At 31.2% G+C, this 21,044-nt stretch overlaps 2 protein-coding genes across 2 annotated transcripts; both read right to left on the bottom strand.

Moving 5' to 3' along the window:
* Positions 1 to 296: 296 nt before the first annotated feature.
* On the bottom strand, positions 297 to 5,375 carry LOC125818169 (fatty acyl-CoA reductase 1-like). The gene is made up of 10 exons (XM_049497709.1): positions 5,297 to 5,375; positions 5,091 to 5,194; positions 4,515 to 4,720; positions 3,826 to 3,926; positions 3,008 to 3,185; positions 2,334 to 2,495; positions 2,017 to 2,098; positions 1,594 to 1,869; positions 917 to 1,047; positions 297 to 509 (listed from the first exon to the last, which is right to left on the bottom strand). Exons 1-10 carry the CDS (start codon positions 5,373 to 5,375, stop codon positions 362 to 364), a joined length of 1,467 nt encoding a protein of 488 aa, XP_049353666.1. The 3' UTR covers positions 297 to 361.
* Positions 5,376 to 8,175: 2,800 nt separating this feature from the next.
* LOC125818132 (fatty acyl-CoA reductase 3-like) lies at positions 8,176 to 13,558 on the bottom strand. Its single transcript, XM_049497660.1, has 10 exons — positions 13,488 to 13,558; positions 13,300 to 13,403; positions 12,309 to 12,502; positions 12,112 to 12,212; positions 11,784 to 11,976; positions 11,165 to 11,326; positions 10,894 to 10,975; positions 10,527 to 10,808; positions 10,142 to 10,269; positions 8,176 to 8,323 (listed from the first exon to the last, which is right to left on the bottom strand). The coding sequence occupies exons 1-10, from the start codon at positions 13,549 to 13,551 to the stop codon at positions 8,176 to 8,178; spliced, it is 1,458 nt and encodes a 485-aa protein (XP_049353617.1). The 5' UTR covers positions 13,552 to 13,558.
* Positions 13,559 to 21,044: the final 7,486 nt, after the last annotated feature.

Genomic DNA, 21,044 nt, shown 5'->3' with positions numbered 1-21,044 from the left:
TTATTTTTCTTTTGAGATTTTATAAAACTAATTGTTTTATTCGTTCGAAATGAAGAAGCTCAGTAACTAATCTATAACGTGGAGGTCCAAAATTGGGTGTCAACAGTATTTTTTGTTCCTAAACGACAAAAAATTGTTGATCTTATTTAATGACGAATTGTCATGTTAGCAACATGCTATTTAAAGATAAATTAGTGACGAAATTCGTTGAAACTATTTTATTGTAGATAGAATAACTAATACACAAGAAGCTTATAATAAAGCACGTAATTATTTCATGATCTCAAAACTAGTTAAAATTATTATAATAATATAGTTTAATTTACGTAATTATGTCTTTAACAGCTTCAAAATATGATCGTTAGGCTAATCGCTTCACAACCCCAGGGATGTGAATATTCATGAAGTAATCCTCCCAATTGATGTAACTTGGATCAAAATTGAGCACATCATCCATCGTGTACTCTTTCATTGCCATTCTCAACCTTTGAGTATTAGAATCATCAAAGCTGAATAAAGTATAAAAAATATAGATCGTTAGTGTAAGAAACTTTTACACTATCAGATCAACTAATTAGCATATTGTAGTACGTATTCTGGTTTTCTTATTTTCAAGATTACAGATCACAAAATGTTAAACAAAAGAGGCTTATAACTTCTAGATGATTTGATAGTGTAAAGTATCTTTTACAACGACAATTGATATAAGTACTTAAGTAAATATATGCACTGACAATATACATAATTTTTAATTATCACACATATCTTTATTCTTATTTTCAAGATTCCAATCCTACATTTTAAGGAGGCTGGCTATCATGTAGACATCTGATAGTGTGATTTAAAAAATTATTTACACTGATGACGATAGGCAATACGTATAACTTAACTCTTAAAAATCATAATGTGCACATACCTTCCATGAAAAATCAAGTAAGGTTTGTAGAGTTCAGATAGACGTATGGCCCTATCAATCTTCCTTTTCAAATTTGTGTAGGTTCCATCAATAAGATAATACCATGTCAATACATTTACCAATTGTAGTACCTAAAACATATGAGAGAACAAGTTATAAGTGTTATTATTACCAAAAAAAAAAGTAGTGTTATTGTGAAAGTATAATTTTATTATCATTAAATAAGGAGAAACTACCTAATTATATAAATATTTCTACCATATTTACTAGTTCTCCTTATAGTTTGAGATGATTAAATTTTATCTCACTAATTAATAATTTCATACCATATTTTAAGTCAGATACACCTAGATGAATATATTTGCTACCAGATACATTGAAATAGGGTCTAGGGAGGTGAGCGAGAACAGGAGGGGGCGAGTGAAATTTGTCTATGTATCCTAGATACATGTGAATCACACTAGTTACATACTAGATATATCTGGTGTGATTCGCATGAATATAGGATACCAGATACACAAGCAAAATAAGAGAGTAGTGAGCGAGATGGGAGGGAGGTGAGCGAGAACAGTTATCATATATGGTTAAAAAGAGAAAATTAAAAACTTTATATTGAAAAGAAACCTTTAACAAGAGATTTCTTTAGGAATATCCGATAAAATTAGAACGTTACGCACCTTTAACAAGGGCCAATAATATCTTGAAATGTATGCTTGAAAGCTGTCCATGCAGCTTAAAAATGTGATGTCCTTCACTTTGATGATGTTTCCATCTTTGTCAATCCATGGATTTTTGGTGAAGTAATGAAATGTGTAAAGTTTCATTTCATCAAGTTTCAAGGGATTTCCTTTAGATGAACTGATGTTATATATGAAGTGATTTTGATGTGATTTATTATTTCCATGTGCTACAATTGTTGCAAGGATTGAGTTTACTACCATGTCACCTGGAATCTATAAGTCATTACAATTTCATGACGATTGTGACAAAATATGTAAGTATCAATGACTGTTTCCACGGCTCAAACGCATGACATATAGATCACACGAAAATAACTTTATCGTATTAAATGTTTTTGAACAAGTATAGAAAGGACATACCAGGTCAGCATTTGTGTTTGGGTCACCAAGAAAGACATTTAATATACCTTTACCATATATCAACATAAAGGTATCCAATGTTCTGCAATTGCAAATTAGTTATAATATATACAAATATAAGAGTTGAATTACTGAAGATAGTGAAAAGATGCTAATTAACAAGCTAAAAAAGTACTTTTTTGTCCCAATTTATGTGGCATAGTTTGAATTTCTCAAGTCAAAAAGTTCAAATTTGACTGTAAATAAGTTTGACTCTCAAAATCTGAAGCTTGTCACATAAATTGAGATAGAAAAGTATATCAATTTTACAAACTTACTTCAGGCCTTCAATCCATCCTGGAAATGGCTCTTTATAAGTGCTAGTGATAATCGTTGGACGTATTATGACAAGTTGTAGATTCTCTTTCAAGTGTCCTAACATCATCTCTCCCATTGCTTTTGTGAAGGAATAAGTGTTTGGCCATCCATGTAACCTTGCCCTAAATGATCAATAGTCATGTTGATGTAATATAAGCATGAACTTGTTTGACTAGGCATCAAATTTAAAATAAAATATTCTTCTTTATAGAAATATTCCCTCGTTTCATTTTACGGGAACATGTTTGATTGTACATGAAGTATAAAGGAAATAAGAATTTTGAAACATGAAAACCCTTAGCATGTCATGACATTGTATGTTTGGTATGAAAGAAAATATTACTCGAGTATCTTTCAACTTTTTTTATGTTTCGTTGGTTGGTTAAAATTTGAAAAATAAGTTTCTTGAAAAGGAAGAACATGACTATCTAAGTGAAAAATAGGAAAATAAGTTTCACGTATTCCACATTGATGATGTCTTCCCTATACAGATCAACACACCTCATCTTCTCACCCTTCACCCTCGTAGCCCTAGTCTCCACCCCTTAGACATGTACAAGAAGTATCGTGGCTTGACACCCCTTCGCTCAAACTGAGTCCGCCCCTGTCTTTATGATTAAAAAATTCAACTAACCTTTGATTGCCTAGGTTTCTCATGGCCATTGTCACTTCCTTTGATGTCAAATTTTGAGCTTCAAGTTCCTTAAGTTTGTCCTCTATCACTTTCCTCTCCACATCAATGTCTATGTAGTAATCACCAAAGTTGAATGATTTTTCTGATATAACACCTTCCCCTTCCCCACCAACATAAGCTGTGAGACAAACAATACATAAAAGATGACATATTTAATTGTCTCAAAATTATGCTAGTAATAAAGATTTACCAAAACTAGCAGTGTAGTGGCAGATCTTGAGTTGATATAATATACAATAAATAAATTGAATTTACAGTCAAATATTGAGATAATAGTCGAAAACATATTCGAAGTATCACTCTTTTGCGAATTTTCTATCTAAACTATTAGGTGATTACGTTTTCTACTTGAACTATTACTAACTGTTCATCAAAACACACTTCAAAATTAATGAGTCAGTTTTCATAGGATGAAATTTTATAAGCAAATTAAGTTGTCACGCACTTTTTTGATGAATATATTTAAACAATTGGTCTAGTCAGTTTTGAAGTGTGTTTTTAATAATACTCAGTGATGTTCAGGTCAGAAACACAAACACATGATAGATTAGGTATGAAACTTACAAAACGTGATACTGCAGGTGTGTTTTTGACTATTATCTCAATATTTAACTATACACTCAATTTATTTATTCTCCTAGCTAGTAGGAAAAAAGAGACAAATATACTTTTAACTTTGTAATTTAAAGCAGATATATTCGTGTTAAAAAAGTGGTGCAGAATATACTTCCAAAATGAGTATCATATAAATAGCTGACCAGTGGATACATGAACAAGAATTTTCACATTTGCACATCTTTTAGCAAACTTGAGGACATTGGAGGCACCAAGCACATTGATATTCATTGCAATATCATATCTACAAGAAGGAAAAAAAAAGATACTAGTGAAACTAAACATAGGGAAATAAATCAAAATTTCTTGCATTAAAATCAAGGAATATATCGATAACCTCTTAAATTTCTCAGATAATTTCATTTAAAAATTTGAGCTATGTTTGTTCTGATTAAGCATTTGAGCATATTATAAAGTTTTTCTATTAGACACTTCTGGCTCAAATTGCACAAAAATATTTGCACGTGTTCTCAAGTGTCCATTATGTAGATAAGTTATAACCAATTCAAATATATCACTCCTTTTAATTATACACATTAGCCAATCAATAACATGTAAAACCTCATGTATGTTTCAATTGCGGCTGATGTGTGTAATTAAAGAAGGTATCATGATTTATATAGGTAATAATTTAACTACATAATAGACGTTTGAGAACACACATAATTGTATTTCAAAATTAGAACGGGAAGTCTTCTTATTCATATGTTGAAGTGCTCAATTGGAACACAACCTAATTCAAATAACTAAATGAAATTTACTGACATCGTCCATATATATAAGGAATTGTCGATATATTCTGCCGCTTAAATATGATAATTAATATGAATACCTCTCATCAAATCTAGTAGTTGCAGCTGAGTGTATGATAATGTCAATTTCTTTTAACATCTCATCTTTCATCTCTGAGTTTTCAATTCCAAAATCCTCAATTGAAATATCACCAGCAATTGGAAATACCTTTTCTTCTACCAGAGCATTTAAGTTATTTGTACCTATTTTTTCTCTTAGAACATTAAACAATTCAGCCTGCAAAATCTGTGAATAAAATTGGCAAGTCAATTTTTTTTAAAATTAAATCCCATCAAATCATTTATGCTTCATAAGATTGGATAATTTAGAATATTTGTTTTTTTATATGTGATTTATTTTAATTTTATCAAAAAGAATAACATGTTTAATCACTACATAAAAAAAATGATTTTTAGCAGCAATTAATTAACGACAATAACTCAATTCCCGCTAAATATGTATTTTTAGCAGCAATCAACACTCTTTGTATATGTCCCTAAAGCCTTTAGCGACATTGGATCTAATGACACTTAACTAATACCGATAAATACTTTAACACTCTTTATTAATGTGTCTATTTATTTCCGCTAAAAGTTATTTTTGTTGTAGTGAATACCTCATCATTGAAGCGTTTTCGGGCTGATTTGATGTCTGAAGCTCTTAGCAGAAGGAATAATTTTTTCACGTCCGGTTGAACTCTAAGTATCTTCTCCACTAAAACTACGTTAAAAAAAAAAACACAAGGGATATATATGAAATCAATGAATATATTTATTTATATATATATATATATATATATGGAGAGAGAGTGTGTGTATGTACTTTTTGCAAGGAATCCAGTGGCTCCAGTAATGAGAATAGTCTTGCCTACTAGAAATGGTTCAAATTTAGATAATTCCATTGTATAGAAATTGTTAGGAAAAAAATAGTGTAAAACTTGGGAAGCTAAATTCTACAATTGTAAATAATTATATTTAAAATGATATATGATATTATGAATCCATGTACTCATCTATATATAGGCAAAAAAACTAGAAGATTAATACTAGCTAATTTAAGATTAGGGGAGGCTTCTAATTTTAAGGAATTTATGTTATAGATTCACCCTAGGCCTAAATGTATATAGGAAGAAAATCACGTGGGATTATTTGGTCTAAAATGAATAGTATCATATTGTATGAAATTTTTTTGAAAATCCAATAAAATAAGTATATAGAGATGGCAAAATGATAGTGTGGGACTCAATTTATGAATTTTCTTTTTTTGTATAATTTACCAAAATTCGATAGTGTTAAGAGCTAATCATTATTTCCCTACTCTTTTTCAAATTAAATTACAAAAATCCCTTAAAATTTATGAACTTCGGATACATCAGTAGACATCCGGATACATAGGTGAAGGATGTATCAGAGAGGGGATAGGACATCCGGATACATCACTGGACTTCTGAATACATCAACAGACATTACATAGGTGAGGGATGCATCCGAGATGGGAGGTATGTATCCGAGAGGGGGGATCGATAGGGATGTATCAGGGAGAGGAGAGTGATGTATTTAAGAGGGGATTTTTGAATTATTTTTTTTAATGGTAGGAAACTTTAGAGGCAAAATAAGATGCGTATTTAGGTAATTTTTCATTTTTTGTATATGCCAAACTCCTTTTATTTTTTTTACAAGTTGACAAGCAATTGTTATATAGTCCATATTAATTTCTTAAGCTAACTCTATAATTAAGAAGGGTTCAATTGTACCAAAGGTTTGGCCCAACTAAAGCTCTCTTTCTAGCTAGCTCACAATACTCAATGTGTAACCCAATAATTAATTAATTAATTAGCATAGACTTGGGCTAAATCCTAAATGCCAAATTTGTTTTCATATTGCTTTACTCAATGTGTAACCCAATAATTAATTAATTAATTAGCATAGACTTGGGCTAAATCCTAAATGCCAAATTTGTTTTCATATTGCTTTTATTTACTTTTTTCATATAAAATTAGTGAGTGTTTCAACTAAAAGTTACTAATATGGAGAAATACATAACCAATAAGGATTTTAGGATAACTACTAATATAATTATTTAAATAAAAAAGATGACTACTAAAAATAATTCGGATTTTGAATTGAGATTTTAAATAAGTGGTTCTTCACATCTTTCTTCAGTAAGAAATTGTATTAGGTCTTATTTCTATTAAGTTGGCAGAATTATTTCTAACTATCAACATATTACTGACCTTATTTCCAAAATTGAATGAATTGTGGTTAAATAGCTTAAGCCCCTAAAAATTTGTTGAAGATTAATATTGATGGAAACAAGAATGCCATTGGAAGAGCTGGAACTAGAGGCATTTGTAGAGATCATAGAGGTAAATGGTCTAAATGGTAGGGTTACAATATCCCTTGGCAATGAAGAATATCATTACTCGTATTCGAAATATTTCAAATACTATTACATGTGAGGTTAGACATTGTTACGGAGAATCCAACCAAGTTACAGATGCCTTGGCAAAATGGAGTATTACAAATAAAGGGTTATTTATTTTTGCACATTCTCACCTACCATCGATAGTCATTGAACCTTACAAACTTGATCTCATACAAATAAAGTCCCTCAGCCGGCATAGCAGAGGAAGACTTATTTTGTATAGAACTGATCCAGTTGAGATGTTATAGCTAATTTTATTTATAGCGCTGGACTTGTAAATTTGTGCAAAATTTGTATAGTTTTTATCAGAACCTTAATTTTTGTGAAGCAGCTATTGGAACAATAGGTCGAACTTAAGCTCCCCTTAACTTTATAAAAATAATAATTAAGGGACCTTTGATTAATTAATATCTCTTTTTTGTATTGATCTCCTCTCCCAGCGGCTCCCTAAATTGATATTCAAGAACATGGCTCTCGATACGAGGGAAATTAATATCTCTTTTTTTGATTAATTAATATCTCTTTTTTGTATGGTCATTCTTTTAATATTTGTTTCTATTATTCTAATAAAATGTAATATTATTATATCCACAGTTAACCCATTCAATTATAGTATGTAATTCCTATTAAATCTATTGGTAGGGACCAGATAGGATGGAAAAGCTATTTCATAGAAGTACTTTTGCTTTTAAGCAACCAGCAATAATAATAAATTTGCATTTAGTATTCATACCAAATTATATTACTCCGTTGATTTTTAGTACGCTTATTAAAAATAAATAAATTAATATGACTATTTTATCATATTATCCCTATTAATTGATGTTTAATATTAGATCTTATAAAATAATTTGGGAAATAAATAACAACTGCTAAGCGTAAAATATGAAGAAAAAAAATTGTTTTTTCTTAATATGTTAAAAGTAACAAATAAAAACGAAAATTTATTTTTAAAATAGTGGACACATAAAAGTGAATAGAGAAAATAATTTATTAATGATAAAAATTTCTTAAACCATAGTGTTGATGGAGTTGGGTGTAAGCCCAATCTTTGTATTAATCACAAAATTAGAAAGGCTATACAAATAAGAGAAAAAAAATGAATATTTGTCCAAACCTCCTTGAGTTACATGAAGGATGAACAATTCATCTTTATACATTTTTAAAAAAAAGGCAGGAAAACCACACTAATACTTTTTTAGAACATTTTTTTATTGCAAACAATATATCATTCTTATATAATATGCTGAAGAAGAATTAATTAATATATATAATCCCTAGAAAATGTGATTAACAGCTCCAGGAAGGTGAGTGTTCATGAAATAATCTTCCCAATTAATGCAACTTGGATCAAAGTTGAGCACATCATCCATCTTGTGTTCTTTCATTGCCATTCTCAATTTCTCAGTATTAGCATCATCAAAGCTGATTAAAAATAAGTTTAGAAATTAGAAGTATAATTTTTGAAATTTATGACTTAAATAAGAGTGTCAAAGGGGTGAGTAGGTTGAGTTTAAACGAATTAAAATTGATTGAGTTAATAAAAAATAAATAAGTCTTGATTTGCTAAAATGTCACATGGGCTAATATGTATTAGGTTAAGATGGGCTAAATATTGGGTGACAATCCAACTTGATCAATCTTACCAAATTTTTGACAAGTTTTCATGGTTCGATTTGGACTATATATTTAAATAAAATAAGGGAAAAATTACTTAAATACACAACACTTCTTTACCTATTCTCAATATTTCCCTACTCTTTTACTAAAATACAAAAATCCCTTATTTTCCCCCAATTCAACTTAACCGGATACTTTATTAATTTAAGTATCCGCCCGTTATTAATTAAAGTATCCGTGCTGCTATATTATGCATCCGCCCGTTAATTAAGTATCTGTGCTGCTAACAACTTAATAATTTAAGTATCCGCCCGTTATTAATTAAAGTATCCGCGCTGCTATATTATGCATCCGCCCGTTAATTAAGTATTTGTGCTGCTAACAACTTAATAATTTAAGTATCCGCCCGTTATTAATTAAAGTATCCGCACTATTAAGTATCCACACTGCTATATTATGTATCCGAAAAACACTAAAAAAAGAAATTTTTGGTAATTAATAAAAGAGTAGAGAAAGGAAGTAATTTATTTCTTATACTATGTCATTTGCCTAATTTTTACTAAAATAAACTCAACTTTTAGATGGGTTGAATTGGCAGGCTAAGACAAACTTAGTTAATAAATGGATGTGCTATTAATGAGCCCAAACTTACATGTTATGTTGGGCCTCATCATATTTTCATGATTTAGTTTTTGGAGAAATTATCTTATTCTCGGACTCTTCAAAAATGTCATCGTGTGAGTGTTGGATCCTTCAAAAGTAATGCATTTTAGGAGGATCTGACACGGGTGCGGCAACAATTTTGGAGAGTCTGAGCAACTTAGACCTTATTAGATATATATATTCATACTATATTTTATAGTTCTATTTATATTTTTAAATAGTTGTGTATTGTACCATTAATTAGGAGTTTATCGTTATATATTGAGGAAGATAAATTTAGATACATGAATTTTTGCTATTAGATATACTTAAATAGGGAGAAGCAAGCGAGATAGGGAGGGGCGGGTGAGATAGTCATGTATCTCAAATACATGTGAATCACACTAGATACATTATATGTATGTATCTGGTGTGATTCACATGTATCTGCGATATTAGATACAAAAGGGAGACTGGCGAGCGGGATAAGAGGGAAGCAAGTGAGATTTGTTATGTATCCAGATACATGTGAATCCACTTGAATATAGTGTATGTAGAATAAATTACACCTAATTTTGGCATCATGTATCTGGACGTATCTGGACGCACCAAAATCTGGTAAGATCCGTAATATTTCAAACCAAATAGTGTCTAAGTAATTAGCTCCTAAAGTAGTGGAATTTTCATAAGTTTCCCTTAAGATTTTTCACTCCTTGTCTTAAGCATTGCATCTCATTTGCATTGCTATAATTTTTTTGAAATTTATCGCCTTAAATATATGGAACACTAAATATATACCATAATATTTGTGTGGTTATAATAGTTTCTCATTCAGATCAAATAATAAAGTTAATCTTTTTCAAGTATAAAATTGTATCATTTCTTTTTAACTAATTAAAAAATAAAAGTAAGTGTGTCACATATACTGAAATGAAGAAATTAATTGGGATTTTAAAAAAAATAATATGAAGATTGACATACCTTCCATGGAAAAGCAAGTAAGGTTTGTATAGTTCAGATAATCGTATAGCCATATCAATCTTCCTTTTCAAATCCTTGTAGGTTTTGTCAAAACGACGCCATGATAATACATTTGCCAACTCTACTATCTACAAACATATGAAATTAATTAAGCACCATTAGTATCATTGTAAATAATAACTATTAATTAATTATTAACTATAAACTCGTATATATTGGTCAACTTTATGAAATAATCATTTTTTAACTTTTATAGTGAATTCATTTTTTTATGACCTCTAACTTTTCAGTCTCATTTCGATATGAAATTTGCATAAAGACAAGTTTCACAGCGAAGCTTATTTGTATCAAGATGAAAAATATTACTATGCTAAAAAAAACAAACCTTTAACAATGGCCAATAATAGGTTGAAATGTATTTTCGAAAGTTATCCATGCTGCTAAATAGTGTATGCTTCCCCACTTTGATTATTTTTCCATCTTTGTTCATCCATGGATTTTTTGTGAAGTAATGAAATAAAAACGATTGAATATCTAAAGATTTTATGGGATTTATTTTCGAAGAACTTATATGATATATTAATTCTTGAGAAGGGTAATATTGATCATTTCCAATATGTGCTATAATTGAGGCAAGTATCGAGTTCACTACCATATCACCTGGAATCTGTAATTGAAGAAGTCAAAAATTAGGAAGAGATATTCACACACGCACATATATATAAATACATTAAAACAAAGAGAGGAGATACCATATCAAGTATTGTATTTGGGTCACCAAAGCAAAAATTCATTACTCCTTTACCATATGCTAAAATAAAGGAATCCACTGTTCTGCAATTGCAAAATTATATACATAATATATAAGCTAGAGATCATGAATCACTTCTAATTAATTAAATAAATGTTGTACTTTATTTTAATTATTTCAAAAATTTGAGTAAAAATAATTTTTTATTAGTGGTATAATAATGTGTATATCGATCATAATTTTGAATTTACGAATTCTGATGATTTACTTACTTCACTCCTTCAATCCATCCCGGAAATGGCTCTTTATAAGTGCTAGTAATAATCGTAGGACGTATTATAACAAGTTGTAGATCTTCCTTATAGTGTCCTAAAAGCATCTCTCCCATTGCCTTTGTAAAGGAATATGTGTTTGGCCACCCATGCAAAATTGCCCTAAAAACACCAAACATAAGAGCTATGTTAATGTAATAAAAATAATAGTTTAAGTTATATACATCTTTAGCATAATTTTTTTTATAGTATCGGATTATCTTTTATCTTTTATAGCAGATAATTTATCATTTTTCAAAATTACAAATTTAAAACTTTAACTTTTTAAGGAGGTTTATCTGTAAATATACTTCAAGAAATTTAATTGTGAATTTTATTTTCTTTCTTACATTGACAATGTATAATATGTAACTGAATATAACTTTTTGTACACTGACAGTACGAAAGAATATTTACATTATTAGATCATCTATGACAATAACATATGTAATCCGCCTATAATAGTAAGCAAAATTAATGAACAACTTAACAAATAAAGCATATACAACATGTTAAAATATATTGATAGCGTAATTTTTTTTTTTTGCAATATCTATTTATATAAGTTAAATCATCCAACCTTTGAATGCCTAGATCTCTCATGGCTATTGTCACTTCCTTTGTAGTCAAGTTTTGATCTTCAAGTTCTTTGAGTTTTTCCTCTATCACTTTCCTCTCCACATCAATCTCTAATTTTGTGTTTTTGTTGAGTGTTTCTCCCAAAACAAATGATTTTTCTGGTATTACTCCTTCACCTTCCCCACAAACATATGCTACATTGCATGTGACAGACAACGTTTATATGATAATATTTGATTGAATATAAAGTTTGTAAGATACATAATAAAAATACTCTTAGAACTTGTTGTAAATTATTAAAAAGAAGTTTGTAAGATTTAAAAACTAACCAGTGGATACATGGACAAGAATTTTCACATTTGAACATTTTTTAGCAAACTTGAGGACATTGAAGGCACCTAGAACATTAATATTCATTGCAATATCATATCTACAAGGGGAAAAAATAGTTAATAACATAGTGAAATAAACCAATTAATTAATGGGTTGAATTAAAATTAAATACATTAATCATATGAAAATATACCTCTCATCAAATCTAGTAGTTGCTGCTGAGTTTATAATTATGTCAATTTCTTTAAACATCTCCGAATTTTCAATTCCAAAATCCTCAAATGAAATGTCACCAGCAACTGGAAATACTTTCTCTTCTATAAGAGAATTTAGGTTATTTGTACCTATTTTTTCTCTTAGAACACTAAACAATTCAGTCTGCATAACCTGTGTGAAAACTCATAAAATATTCCGTCAATATTTTTTATTAAGAAGATTCAAAATTTAAAGAAATAAGACGCACAAAAAAAGCTAAGAAGATTCAACATCTATTTATTTACATTAAAAAAAATCAAACGAATAGCTGAAAAAAAACACACGAAAAAAAAAACAAATTGCCCAAGATATTTTGCTACAACAAGAAAAAAATTAACATCCATTATTTTATAATGACTTAGGTTATTGTAACTTATTATTTGGTCCATTTACTCTCTCAAGTCTAATTTAGTTAAGACATTATGTTCCTTGTCTTCATGTGTCCAACTTTTAGGGGTCTTTTCATTTCCTCATTAAGAAAATTAATATAATTAAGACATTATATCCCTCATATTTTCACGTGTTTATTTTTTAAATGTCACTCTCTTCGTCCATTTTTATTTGTCATGTTGCGCTTTTCGAAAGTCAATTTGGCTAATTTTCAAAGTTAAAATTAGATTGCATTAATTCGATATTTTAAACAAAAAAATTAGATATTCAAAAACTATACGAAAAGTACTATAATTGCAATTTTTTGCATATCAATATGATGAAAAATACATCGTAAAATTTTAGTCAAGATTCTTATAGTTATATTTAGACTCTAAAAATGGAAATCATGACAATTAGAAGTGGACAAAAGTACTATAAATTTAAATTGGTCAAACTCTAAATAAGTATAAAATACCAAATAAAAAATCAAAAAATTCAAATAAACTAAGCAATGTATCGAATAATTAAATTAAAAAAAAATAGTACACATGCTTTACCTCATCATTAAAACGTTTTTTGGCGGATTTTGTATTTGAAGCTCTTACAAGAAGGAATAATTTTCTCACATTTGATTGAATTCGAAGTATCTTCTCTACGAGAACTACATATTAGAAAAACAAATTAAATTAAGAATGGATATATATATATATATATATATAGAGAGAGAGAGAGAGAGAGAGTGTACTCTTTGCAAGAAATCCAGTGGCACCAGTAATGAAAATAGTCTTTCCTTCTAGAAAAGGTTCCATGAGGGTAATCAAAAATTAAGTTGTCAAAATACTTGTTTATGAGATGATTAATATCATGTACGTATAAACAAAAAAAAGTAGTGATATATTGAAAATGAGAGTATTTGATTTATGAAACTCATGGACTTAACTCCCAATGTATATATAGGCAAAAAAAAAAAATGGTTGGAAGAGGCATCACTTGATCCAACAATTAATATAGTTTGATTATAACTCTTTACCTAATGTTTAGATCATTAATTTACCTCAAAGTCAAGGGTAATAAAAGCAAAGAGTGGAAGCAAACAGTTAACCCTAAAATAAAAAAGTAGCATTTATAACTCTAATTACAAGAAAAAGATCACTAATTAATTTTATGAGATCATTCTCCAATCAAACATATTGTTCTAAAAAGTTCCATACATACTTTGTATGACATCCTAACAACCTCTCATTTTTTTTGTTATTTTATATTTTTTTATTGATTAAAATTCAAGAAGAGTTTATGTGTTGTAAAACTTAAGAATAAAGAGCAATATAAAGATGAAGACAAGAAGAGTATAAGACAAGAGGAACAATATAAACTAATTTTCTTTCTTTCAAGTGTATTCAACATCAGTGGCAAAGCCACATGTAGTTGAGCGTCGTTGACTGATACCCCTTCGCTAGAAAATTACATTGTGTAGTTAGAATTAGTTTTTTTTATGTATACATATTAAATATTGACACTCCTTGACTTCTACACGATTTTATTTCTTTATATTTTGACACCTCTTAGACAAAATTATAGCTCCGCCACTGCTCAACATCATTTTCAATGCCACTATTTATAGGATTACATTGAGGAATACCAAAGGATGTCATAAACATGACATTAAACCTTGAGAATTACTACCCATAAAGGAGGAATAAACTTGAAGTCGATGCATGTAGTTTCGCCGAATCGATGGTCAAATTCTCTATTTATATTCAAATATGTAAAAAAATACAATTTATAAGATTCAATTATTAACCCCCTTATATTATCATTTTGAAAATTTAATCCAAATTCATAAAGTTCAAATCATTATTCTATCTACCTAAATAATCTATTTTTTTACACAATCCATGCATAAAACTAATTTAAATAAGATTATCTTAAATTGGTAGAGATTCCCTGTATTTGTTGGTTATGTGGAAAACATTTGTTTTTTTTTTGGTCAAATAGTAGAATTTATTTGTGAACGCAAGAAGATATATTGATTGATCCTGTTTGGTATATTTTGTTAACTCATATAGAAACATAAATAACTTTTTTTAGCGGGAACAAGTTTATATGCTTACATCATAATATCTCACATGTAATGTTCATTATTTGTAAAGAGCTCATAACTTGTTAGATATAAATTTTATTTCTAACCAGAAGAGATTGTTTGGATAATAAATTTAAACCAATAATCATGTATATATAGTCGTGAAGAATCGAATCAATCACCTCGTCTAAGCACAAAATCGTATTTTATTTTTAAGAGTCGTCCCTTAATATAAAGTTTTTTTTTTTGCGTAAATTCAAATTTAATTGTATCCTATTATAGATATCAAACACCTATTTTCGATATGATTTTTTCGACACAAATTCAAGTTTAATTATATCGCAATACAAATATCGAACATTATCGAATGAGAAAACAAAATATAAGTGTGGACCTTGATACACTGCCTAAAAGTACGAGGATGGTAGTAAAGCGGTAAGTACTCTTTCATCCTTAATCAGAGGTTTTGGGAGACTGGTTTGAGTCTCCTTCTGTAACACCTCAGAAAACTTTTGAGCTAAGACTTGAACCATCCTTCGTTGTGAGTAGGATTTTACTGAGGAATTAAAATTTTTTAAGTGTTAAGTTCACTAGATGTAGCACCTTGAGTTCGAAAAAGAATTAAATTGGAAATAGCAAAATCTGAAATTTTGCAAGTTATGCTTAAGTATGAGTTTTGGGTCGACTTCAAACGACCATACCTTCCATCTCAAGATGATTTAGGTGTGGTACCAGATACCGTAGGAAATACCTTTGAATTATCTTTCCAACGCCACCGAGTTTGCTAAGTTTCGAGGTCGGATGAATGAAGTTAGGTTGTCCAGTTAAGGAAAGTCAAATCGGGTTTTAGAGGGGTATTTTGGTCTTTTCCTTACCCAATCAGATTTAATTTGTTTTTAGTAATATTTTAGGGGTATAATCTGATTAGGTTAAGTTTTATAATCCTAGTTTACGCCTAGGGTTTTAGTTGAGAGTTCAAGAAGAGAAAAGAGGAGAAAAGAGAAAGGATGAAGGCGTTCGTCGACATTCTTAAGAGTTGTTGCGGATTTTCGCCATGGGTTTGATCCCTAAGAGGTATGTAAGCTTCCATAGTGTTGAGTTTGTTCACGCACACGCCAAACATATTATTTTCAGCGAAGTTTCATTCTCAAAAAGTTGAAGGATTTAAGTTCTTAATAGGTGTTCTTGAAGTTCATTCTAAATCTTATTTTGTTATCTTGAGATTAAAGTGATTGTTTTAAGTGTTGTTTTGAGTGGATTAGTGTGTACTTAGGTTGGGAGATTGAATCTAAGGAAAACATGAGAAAAGAAATCTATTAAAAGAGATTTAGGGTTAGAAAACAAGAGACGAAATTCGTCGAAACTTTGCCTGGGGAGAGGCTGGCGCGGCGCGCCCCAGATGCACCCAAGGGGCTGGGGCAGCGCGCCCATATGCAGTCTCTGAAGTTAGGGGCTGGTGCCCCGCGCCCAGAACGCGCTAGGGTCGCCTGCCCCCACTCATTTTCCGTCGGTTGTCCCGTTTGTGTCCTTTTTAAGTGTACCTTCACTCCCTTTGATTCTAATCACTTTAAAATACTTCCAAACACCTAGAAATCATTCATAACATGATCATAACCTTGAATTCATAATTCAAATTCAAGGTAAAGTTAAGAGCTAAGTCTTGAGAGTTCCTCCGATCATTTTGAAAGAGTCCTTTTGTAGAGTCTTCTACAACTTCGAATAACTTGTTTCAAGACTCAAGTAAGTGAGCATGAGAGAGAGGAGAACGTATTCATGAGTCTATTTTGTCATCATGAGATCTTTCATATCATGAACCATAACTCTTGAATTCATAATTCACATTCAAGAGAGAGTTAAAAGTAGAGTTCAAGAGAGACTTTGAGTTCAATTGTGAATCATTTGAGATCAACTATCGATTTGAAGTAAGTTTTGAGGAAATAAGTCAGAGAATAAGAAGAGTCATATACATGAGTTCCATATAGTTATGTAGACCATCAAGTCGAGTTGTTGCATGCCCATAAATTCGCATGAACTTCGTTAGTTGAGCATCTTTCAGAGAAGTCGTATCTTCAAGTTCGAAGCCTTTAAGTGTTGAGTTCATAATCCTTTTTGAGAAGCATCTTTGAGTACTTGAGTTGAATATTTCATGCCCATAATTCCGCATGAACACTATAAATCGAAAAATCTTGAGATGAGTAATATCATTGAAGTTCTTAAGTTCCAAGTATTGAGTTCTATCCATGGCTATTGAAAACCTTGCATTAAGTCGTTCATGTCCATCATTCGGCATGAACCATATTTTAAGAAGTCTTTTACAAATGTTTAAACTTTGTTATAAGACTTAAGCTTTGAAGTTGAGTAAAAAGTAAGAGTAAAGTTCATTTTCTTAAAAATGATATACAGGAACTAAGTATTCCCAAGAGTAAATGTTTTCACATTTAAGATGAAAGGAAGCTGAGATTTCCAAAAGAGTTTTGAGCAAGAAAAGGGAACATTGATTCCAAGACAGCTTTTAAGCTAAGTTTTAACTAATTATCTCAAACCAGAGAAAGAGTTTTGTTTTTTTCAAACACATGAGCTAAGTATATTTTGGGAGTATTATTGAGCACCGATGTGGGGATGCGAGTTCATATTAACTCAAGTTTCCATGAAAACCATGTAGCCATCATGGGTAGAAAGGGGTCATACTTTTTATATGAACCCTTTCCGCATAAATTAGTGGATCCACTAAGTCAGTTAGGTCATATATCTTTGACAGGGTATAGGACGGCCTTGGCAGCGTGAGGTAAAGTGTTGTATCACCACTTAAACTTATAGTGGTGGTTGTCGGTTAGAAAAACTCCACAACAGTAATTGCATGGTTCCTCAAAGGGTTCTACGTAGTATGAATGGGGGTATGAGACTTCATTTATACATTGCACAAGTAGACTTTGAGAGAGAGCATGGTATGTCTTTTATGAATTTATGATTATGAGTTGACATCATGTTTTAAACAGTTTTCATTTTCTTTATATTGCACTTGTTTTAAACTGCTTTATATTTAAATGAGTTCAGTTATGTTAAGTTGAGTTGAGCCAAGTCAGTTCTTCAGTTTCTTTCAGATTATTTTCAAGCTTATGTTATGCTTTAGAATTCCCCTTGCATGCTCGTACATTCCACGTACTGAGCCATTTGGCCTGCATCTTCTCATGATGCAGACACATGTATGCAGGATCATCAACATGAGCTTCGTTGATACATCCGAGAGTTCGAGTTAGCTATGGTGAGCCTCCTTGCTTCCGGAGGATTTCATTACCTTTCAGTTATATCAGTTGTTAGGATGTCGTGGGTCTTGTCCTGACATCCATCTCAGTTGTTTAGAGGCTTCATAGACAGACATGCAGTCAGTTAGTTAATTCAATTGTCTTTACTTTTCATTTCATATGTTAAAGACTTGAGTTTGCCTTAAAGGCTAGTTGAATGTTCCTTTATAACATTCTAGTTACTTCATAAATGTGTATGTGATGAGTTAAGTCTTCCGTTGAGTTAGTAAGTTAGCCAAGGGTTCGCTTGAGGCCAGCAATGGTCTTCGAGTGCCAGTCCTGCCCAGGATGTAGGCTCGGGTCGTGACAAACTTGGTATTAGAGCACAGAGTTCAAATGTCCTAGGGTGTCTATGAAAGTGTGTCAAGTAAGATCTTATTTATAGTTGTGAGGGCCCTACTTCTATAAATGAGAGACTGCAGTCATTTAAGAAAATTTTCCTTTCTTTCATAACCTTAATCGGGCAATAGAGTTATGTCATAGAGACTTATTCTAAGTCGTGTGTTCGTTTATCCCTTCGACTACCCATCATACTAGAGGTGGTTGAACAGTAGAGTCAGTTCTTTGTCGATGAGTTGTTCTTAGCAAGAGTTTTGAGGAAGTCATGAGACTCCAAAGGGGCTTGAGAGAAGCCCAAGAGTAAGTTAAGTGTTCAGTTTCAGAGGAATGCACCCATAATTATATGAATCGTGCGTTTGAGCTAAAAACGAGTTGTACTCTTTTTCTTAAGCCTTGTTTCAGCTGAAATCCTTATGAAGAGGTATGTTTAGAGCTTGGGTAATATTTCCACCCCAAAAGGTAACATGAGTTACGAGATCATGAGCAGTAATAGTGAAAGAGCCCAGAGTTAGAGGAAAGTATGCAGAGGTTTAGTAATCTTAGAAAGGGAGATAGTGATGAGGCAAGCTATGTTATTATAATCACGCATCCAGTAAATTATTGATGAGGAGTTTTCCCTTATAGGTAGACTAAGAAGTGATGAGTTGTGAATACTCCATCATAAGAAGTAGAATGTGTTGTACCTAGAAAGGAGCTTGTGATGAAGTGTCATTGTGTAGGTAATGACCAAGTGTAAGTGTTGAATAGAAGCGTATAAGCATTCATAAAGTGATAGATCTAAGCTAGGCTTATGATTTGTTTGAGAGGGTCATGATGTTCATAAGGTTATAGAACTAATCAAGTAATGAGGTATAGTATATAAAAGAGCAATCGTATTGATATTCGGGTTTAATAATGAACATTAAGCTTGAATTTGAGATGAGTGTCATGATCCAATGAATGACAACATGAGGGTGACGATGTTAGTATAGTCTTGAGATTTGATCTAGTAGACTTGACATAGAGTAGGTGAGGAGTTGAGATATTTATGCAATGAATGTACGTAGTACAAGTGAGAGACCCAAACCTTTAGATAAGGGCAGCGAAGTGTGGCTAAGTCACAAGAGTAACAAGAGCATTAAGAGGTGTGCCAAGATGGTATGTTACCAGAAGAGGTTCCAATTAAGTTATAATGTTCCATGTGTGCCTAGATAGCATAATTGAGTTGTCAATGTGGAATAGGTCCATAGCCTTCAAGTGTTAGCTTTAGACCTAAGGGGGAGATAACAAGATGAGAAATCGAGTCAAGTGTTTGAGATTAAGATGGTAATGAATTCAAAGAGTTTGGGGGATATATTTTTAGAGGTCCTTTTAGTAATAGAGTGATGTTAAAACGAGGAGGTTGATGTTCTTATCGTGTTAGTGATGGTGTGAAAAATTCCATCTAAGGTTATTAACAATGAGAAAGAAGAGGATTATGTTTTACTAAGAGAAATAGTTAAATGAGAACCCTTAGTTGGATATGAAGGAGCTAGTTAGTAGGAGTCCATGGAGTTGTTAGAGTACTAAGATTGAATATGGTGGTAAAGAGTAATAGTTTGAGATGAGATTCCCTGTAGAGAAGTATAGAATCTGAACTTAAGGATTTAGGTTAAACTTGAATATAGTGAAAGCGTGCCATTAGCCTCAGACCTTAGTAAGAGTAACCCGTTTCATACCCAGTCCAGTCGTCATTCGAGGACGAATGATCCCATGGGGGAGATATTGTAACACCCCAGATATTTTTTGAGCTAAGACTTGAACCATCCTTCATTGTGAGTAGAATTTTACCAAGGAATTAAAATTTCTTAAGTATTAATTTCACTAGATGTAGCACCCTGAGTTCGAAAAAAAATTAAATTGCAAATAGAAAAATTTGAAATTTTACAAGTTATGCTTAAGTATGAGTTTTGGGTTGAGTTCAAACGATGATAACTTCCATCTCAAGATGAGTTAGGTGTGATATCAGATACCGTAGGAAATACCTTTGAATTATCTTTCCAACGCCACCGAGTTTGCTAAGTTTCGAGGTCGGATGAGTGAGATATGGTCATTTGAAGTTAGGTTGTCCACTTAAGGAAAGTAAAACCGGGTTTTAGAGGGGTATTTTGGTCTTTTCCTTACCCAATCATATTTAAATCCTTTTTAGTAATATTATAGGGGTATAATCTGATTGGTTTAAGTTTTATAATCCTAGTTTACGCCTAGGGTTTTAGTTGAGAGTTCAAGAAGAGAAAAGAAGAAGAGAGAAGAGGAGAAAAGAGAAAGGATGAAGGCGTTCGTCGACGTTCTTGAGAGTTGTTGCGGATTTTCGCCATGGGTTTGATCCCTAAGAGGTATGTAAGATTCCATAGTGTTGAGTTTGTTCACTCACACGCCAAACATATTATTTTCAGCGAAGTTTCATTCTCAAAAAGTTGAAGGATTTAAGTTCTTAATAGGTGTTCTTGAAGTTCATTCTAAATCTTATTTTGTTATCTTGAGATTAAAGTGATTGTTTTGAGTGTTGTTTTGAGTGGATTAGTGTGTACTTAGGTTGGGAGATTGAATCTAAGAAAAATAT

The sequence above is a fragment of the Solanum verrucosum genome, unplaced genomic scaffold, assembly GCF_900185275.1.
Source record: "Solanum verrucosum unplaced genomic scaffold, falcon-dt-bn FXZP01000253.1, whole genome shotgun sequence".
Lineage (NCBI taxonomy): Eukaryota > Viridiplantae > Streptophyta > Magnoliopsida > Solanales > Solanaceae > Solanum > Solanum verrucosum.
This window is presented reverse-complemented; position numbering and strand designations above follow the sequence as displayed.

Excerpts from the sequence above, each read along its gene's own strand:
- LOC125818132 (XM_049497660.1), bottom strand. The coding sequence starts at position 13,551 with ATGGAACCTTTTCTAGAAGGAAAGACTATTTTCATTACTGGTGCCACT. Across the intron at positions 10,809-10,893 it reads CAAATACAATACTTGATATG|ATTCCAGGTGATATGGTAGT; the intron begins GTATCTCCTCTC and ends CTTCAATTACAG. Across the intron at positions 8,324-10,141 it reads TACTTGCTTTTCCATGGAAG|CTTTGATGATGCTAATACTG; the intron begins GTATGTCAATCT and ends ATTTTTAATCAG.
- LOC125818169 (XM_049497709.1), bottom strand. The coding sequence starts at position 5,375 with ATGGAATTATCTAAATTTGAACCATTTCTAGTAGGCAAGACTATTCTC. Across the intron at positions 5,195-5,296 it reads CACTGGATTCCTTGCAAAAA|TTTTAGTGGAGAAGATACTT; the intron begins GTACATACACAC and ends TTTTTAACGTAG. Across the intron at positions 510-916 it reads TACTTGATTTTTCATGGAAG|CTTTGATGATTCTAATACTC; the intron begins GTATGTGCACAT and ends TACTTTATTCAG.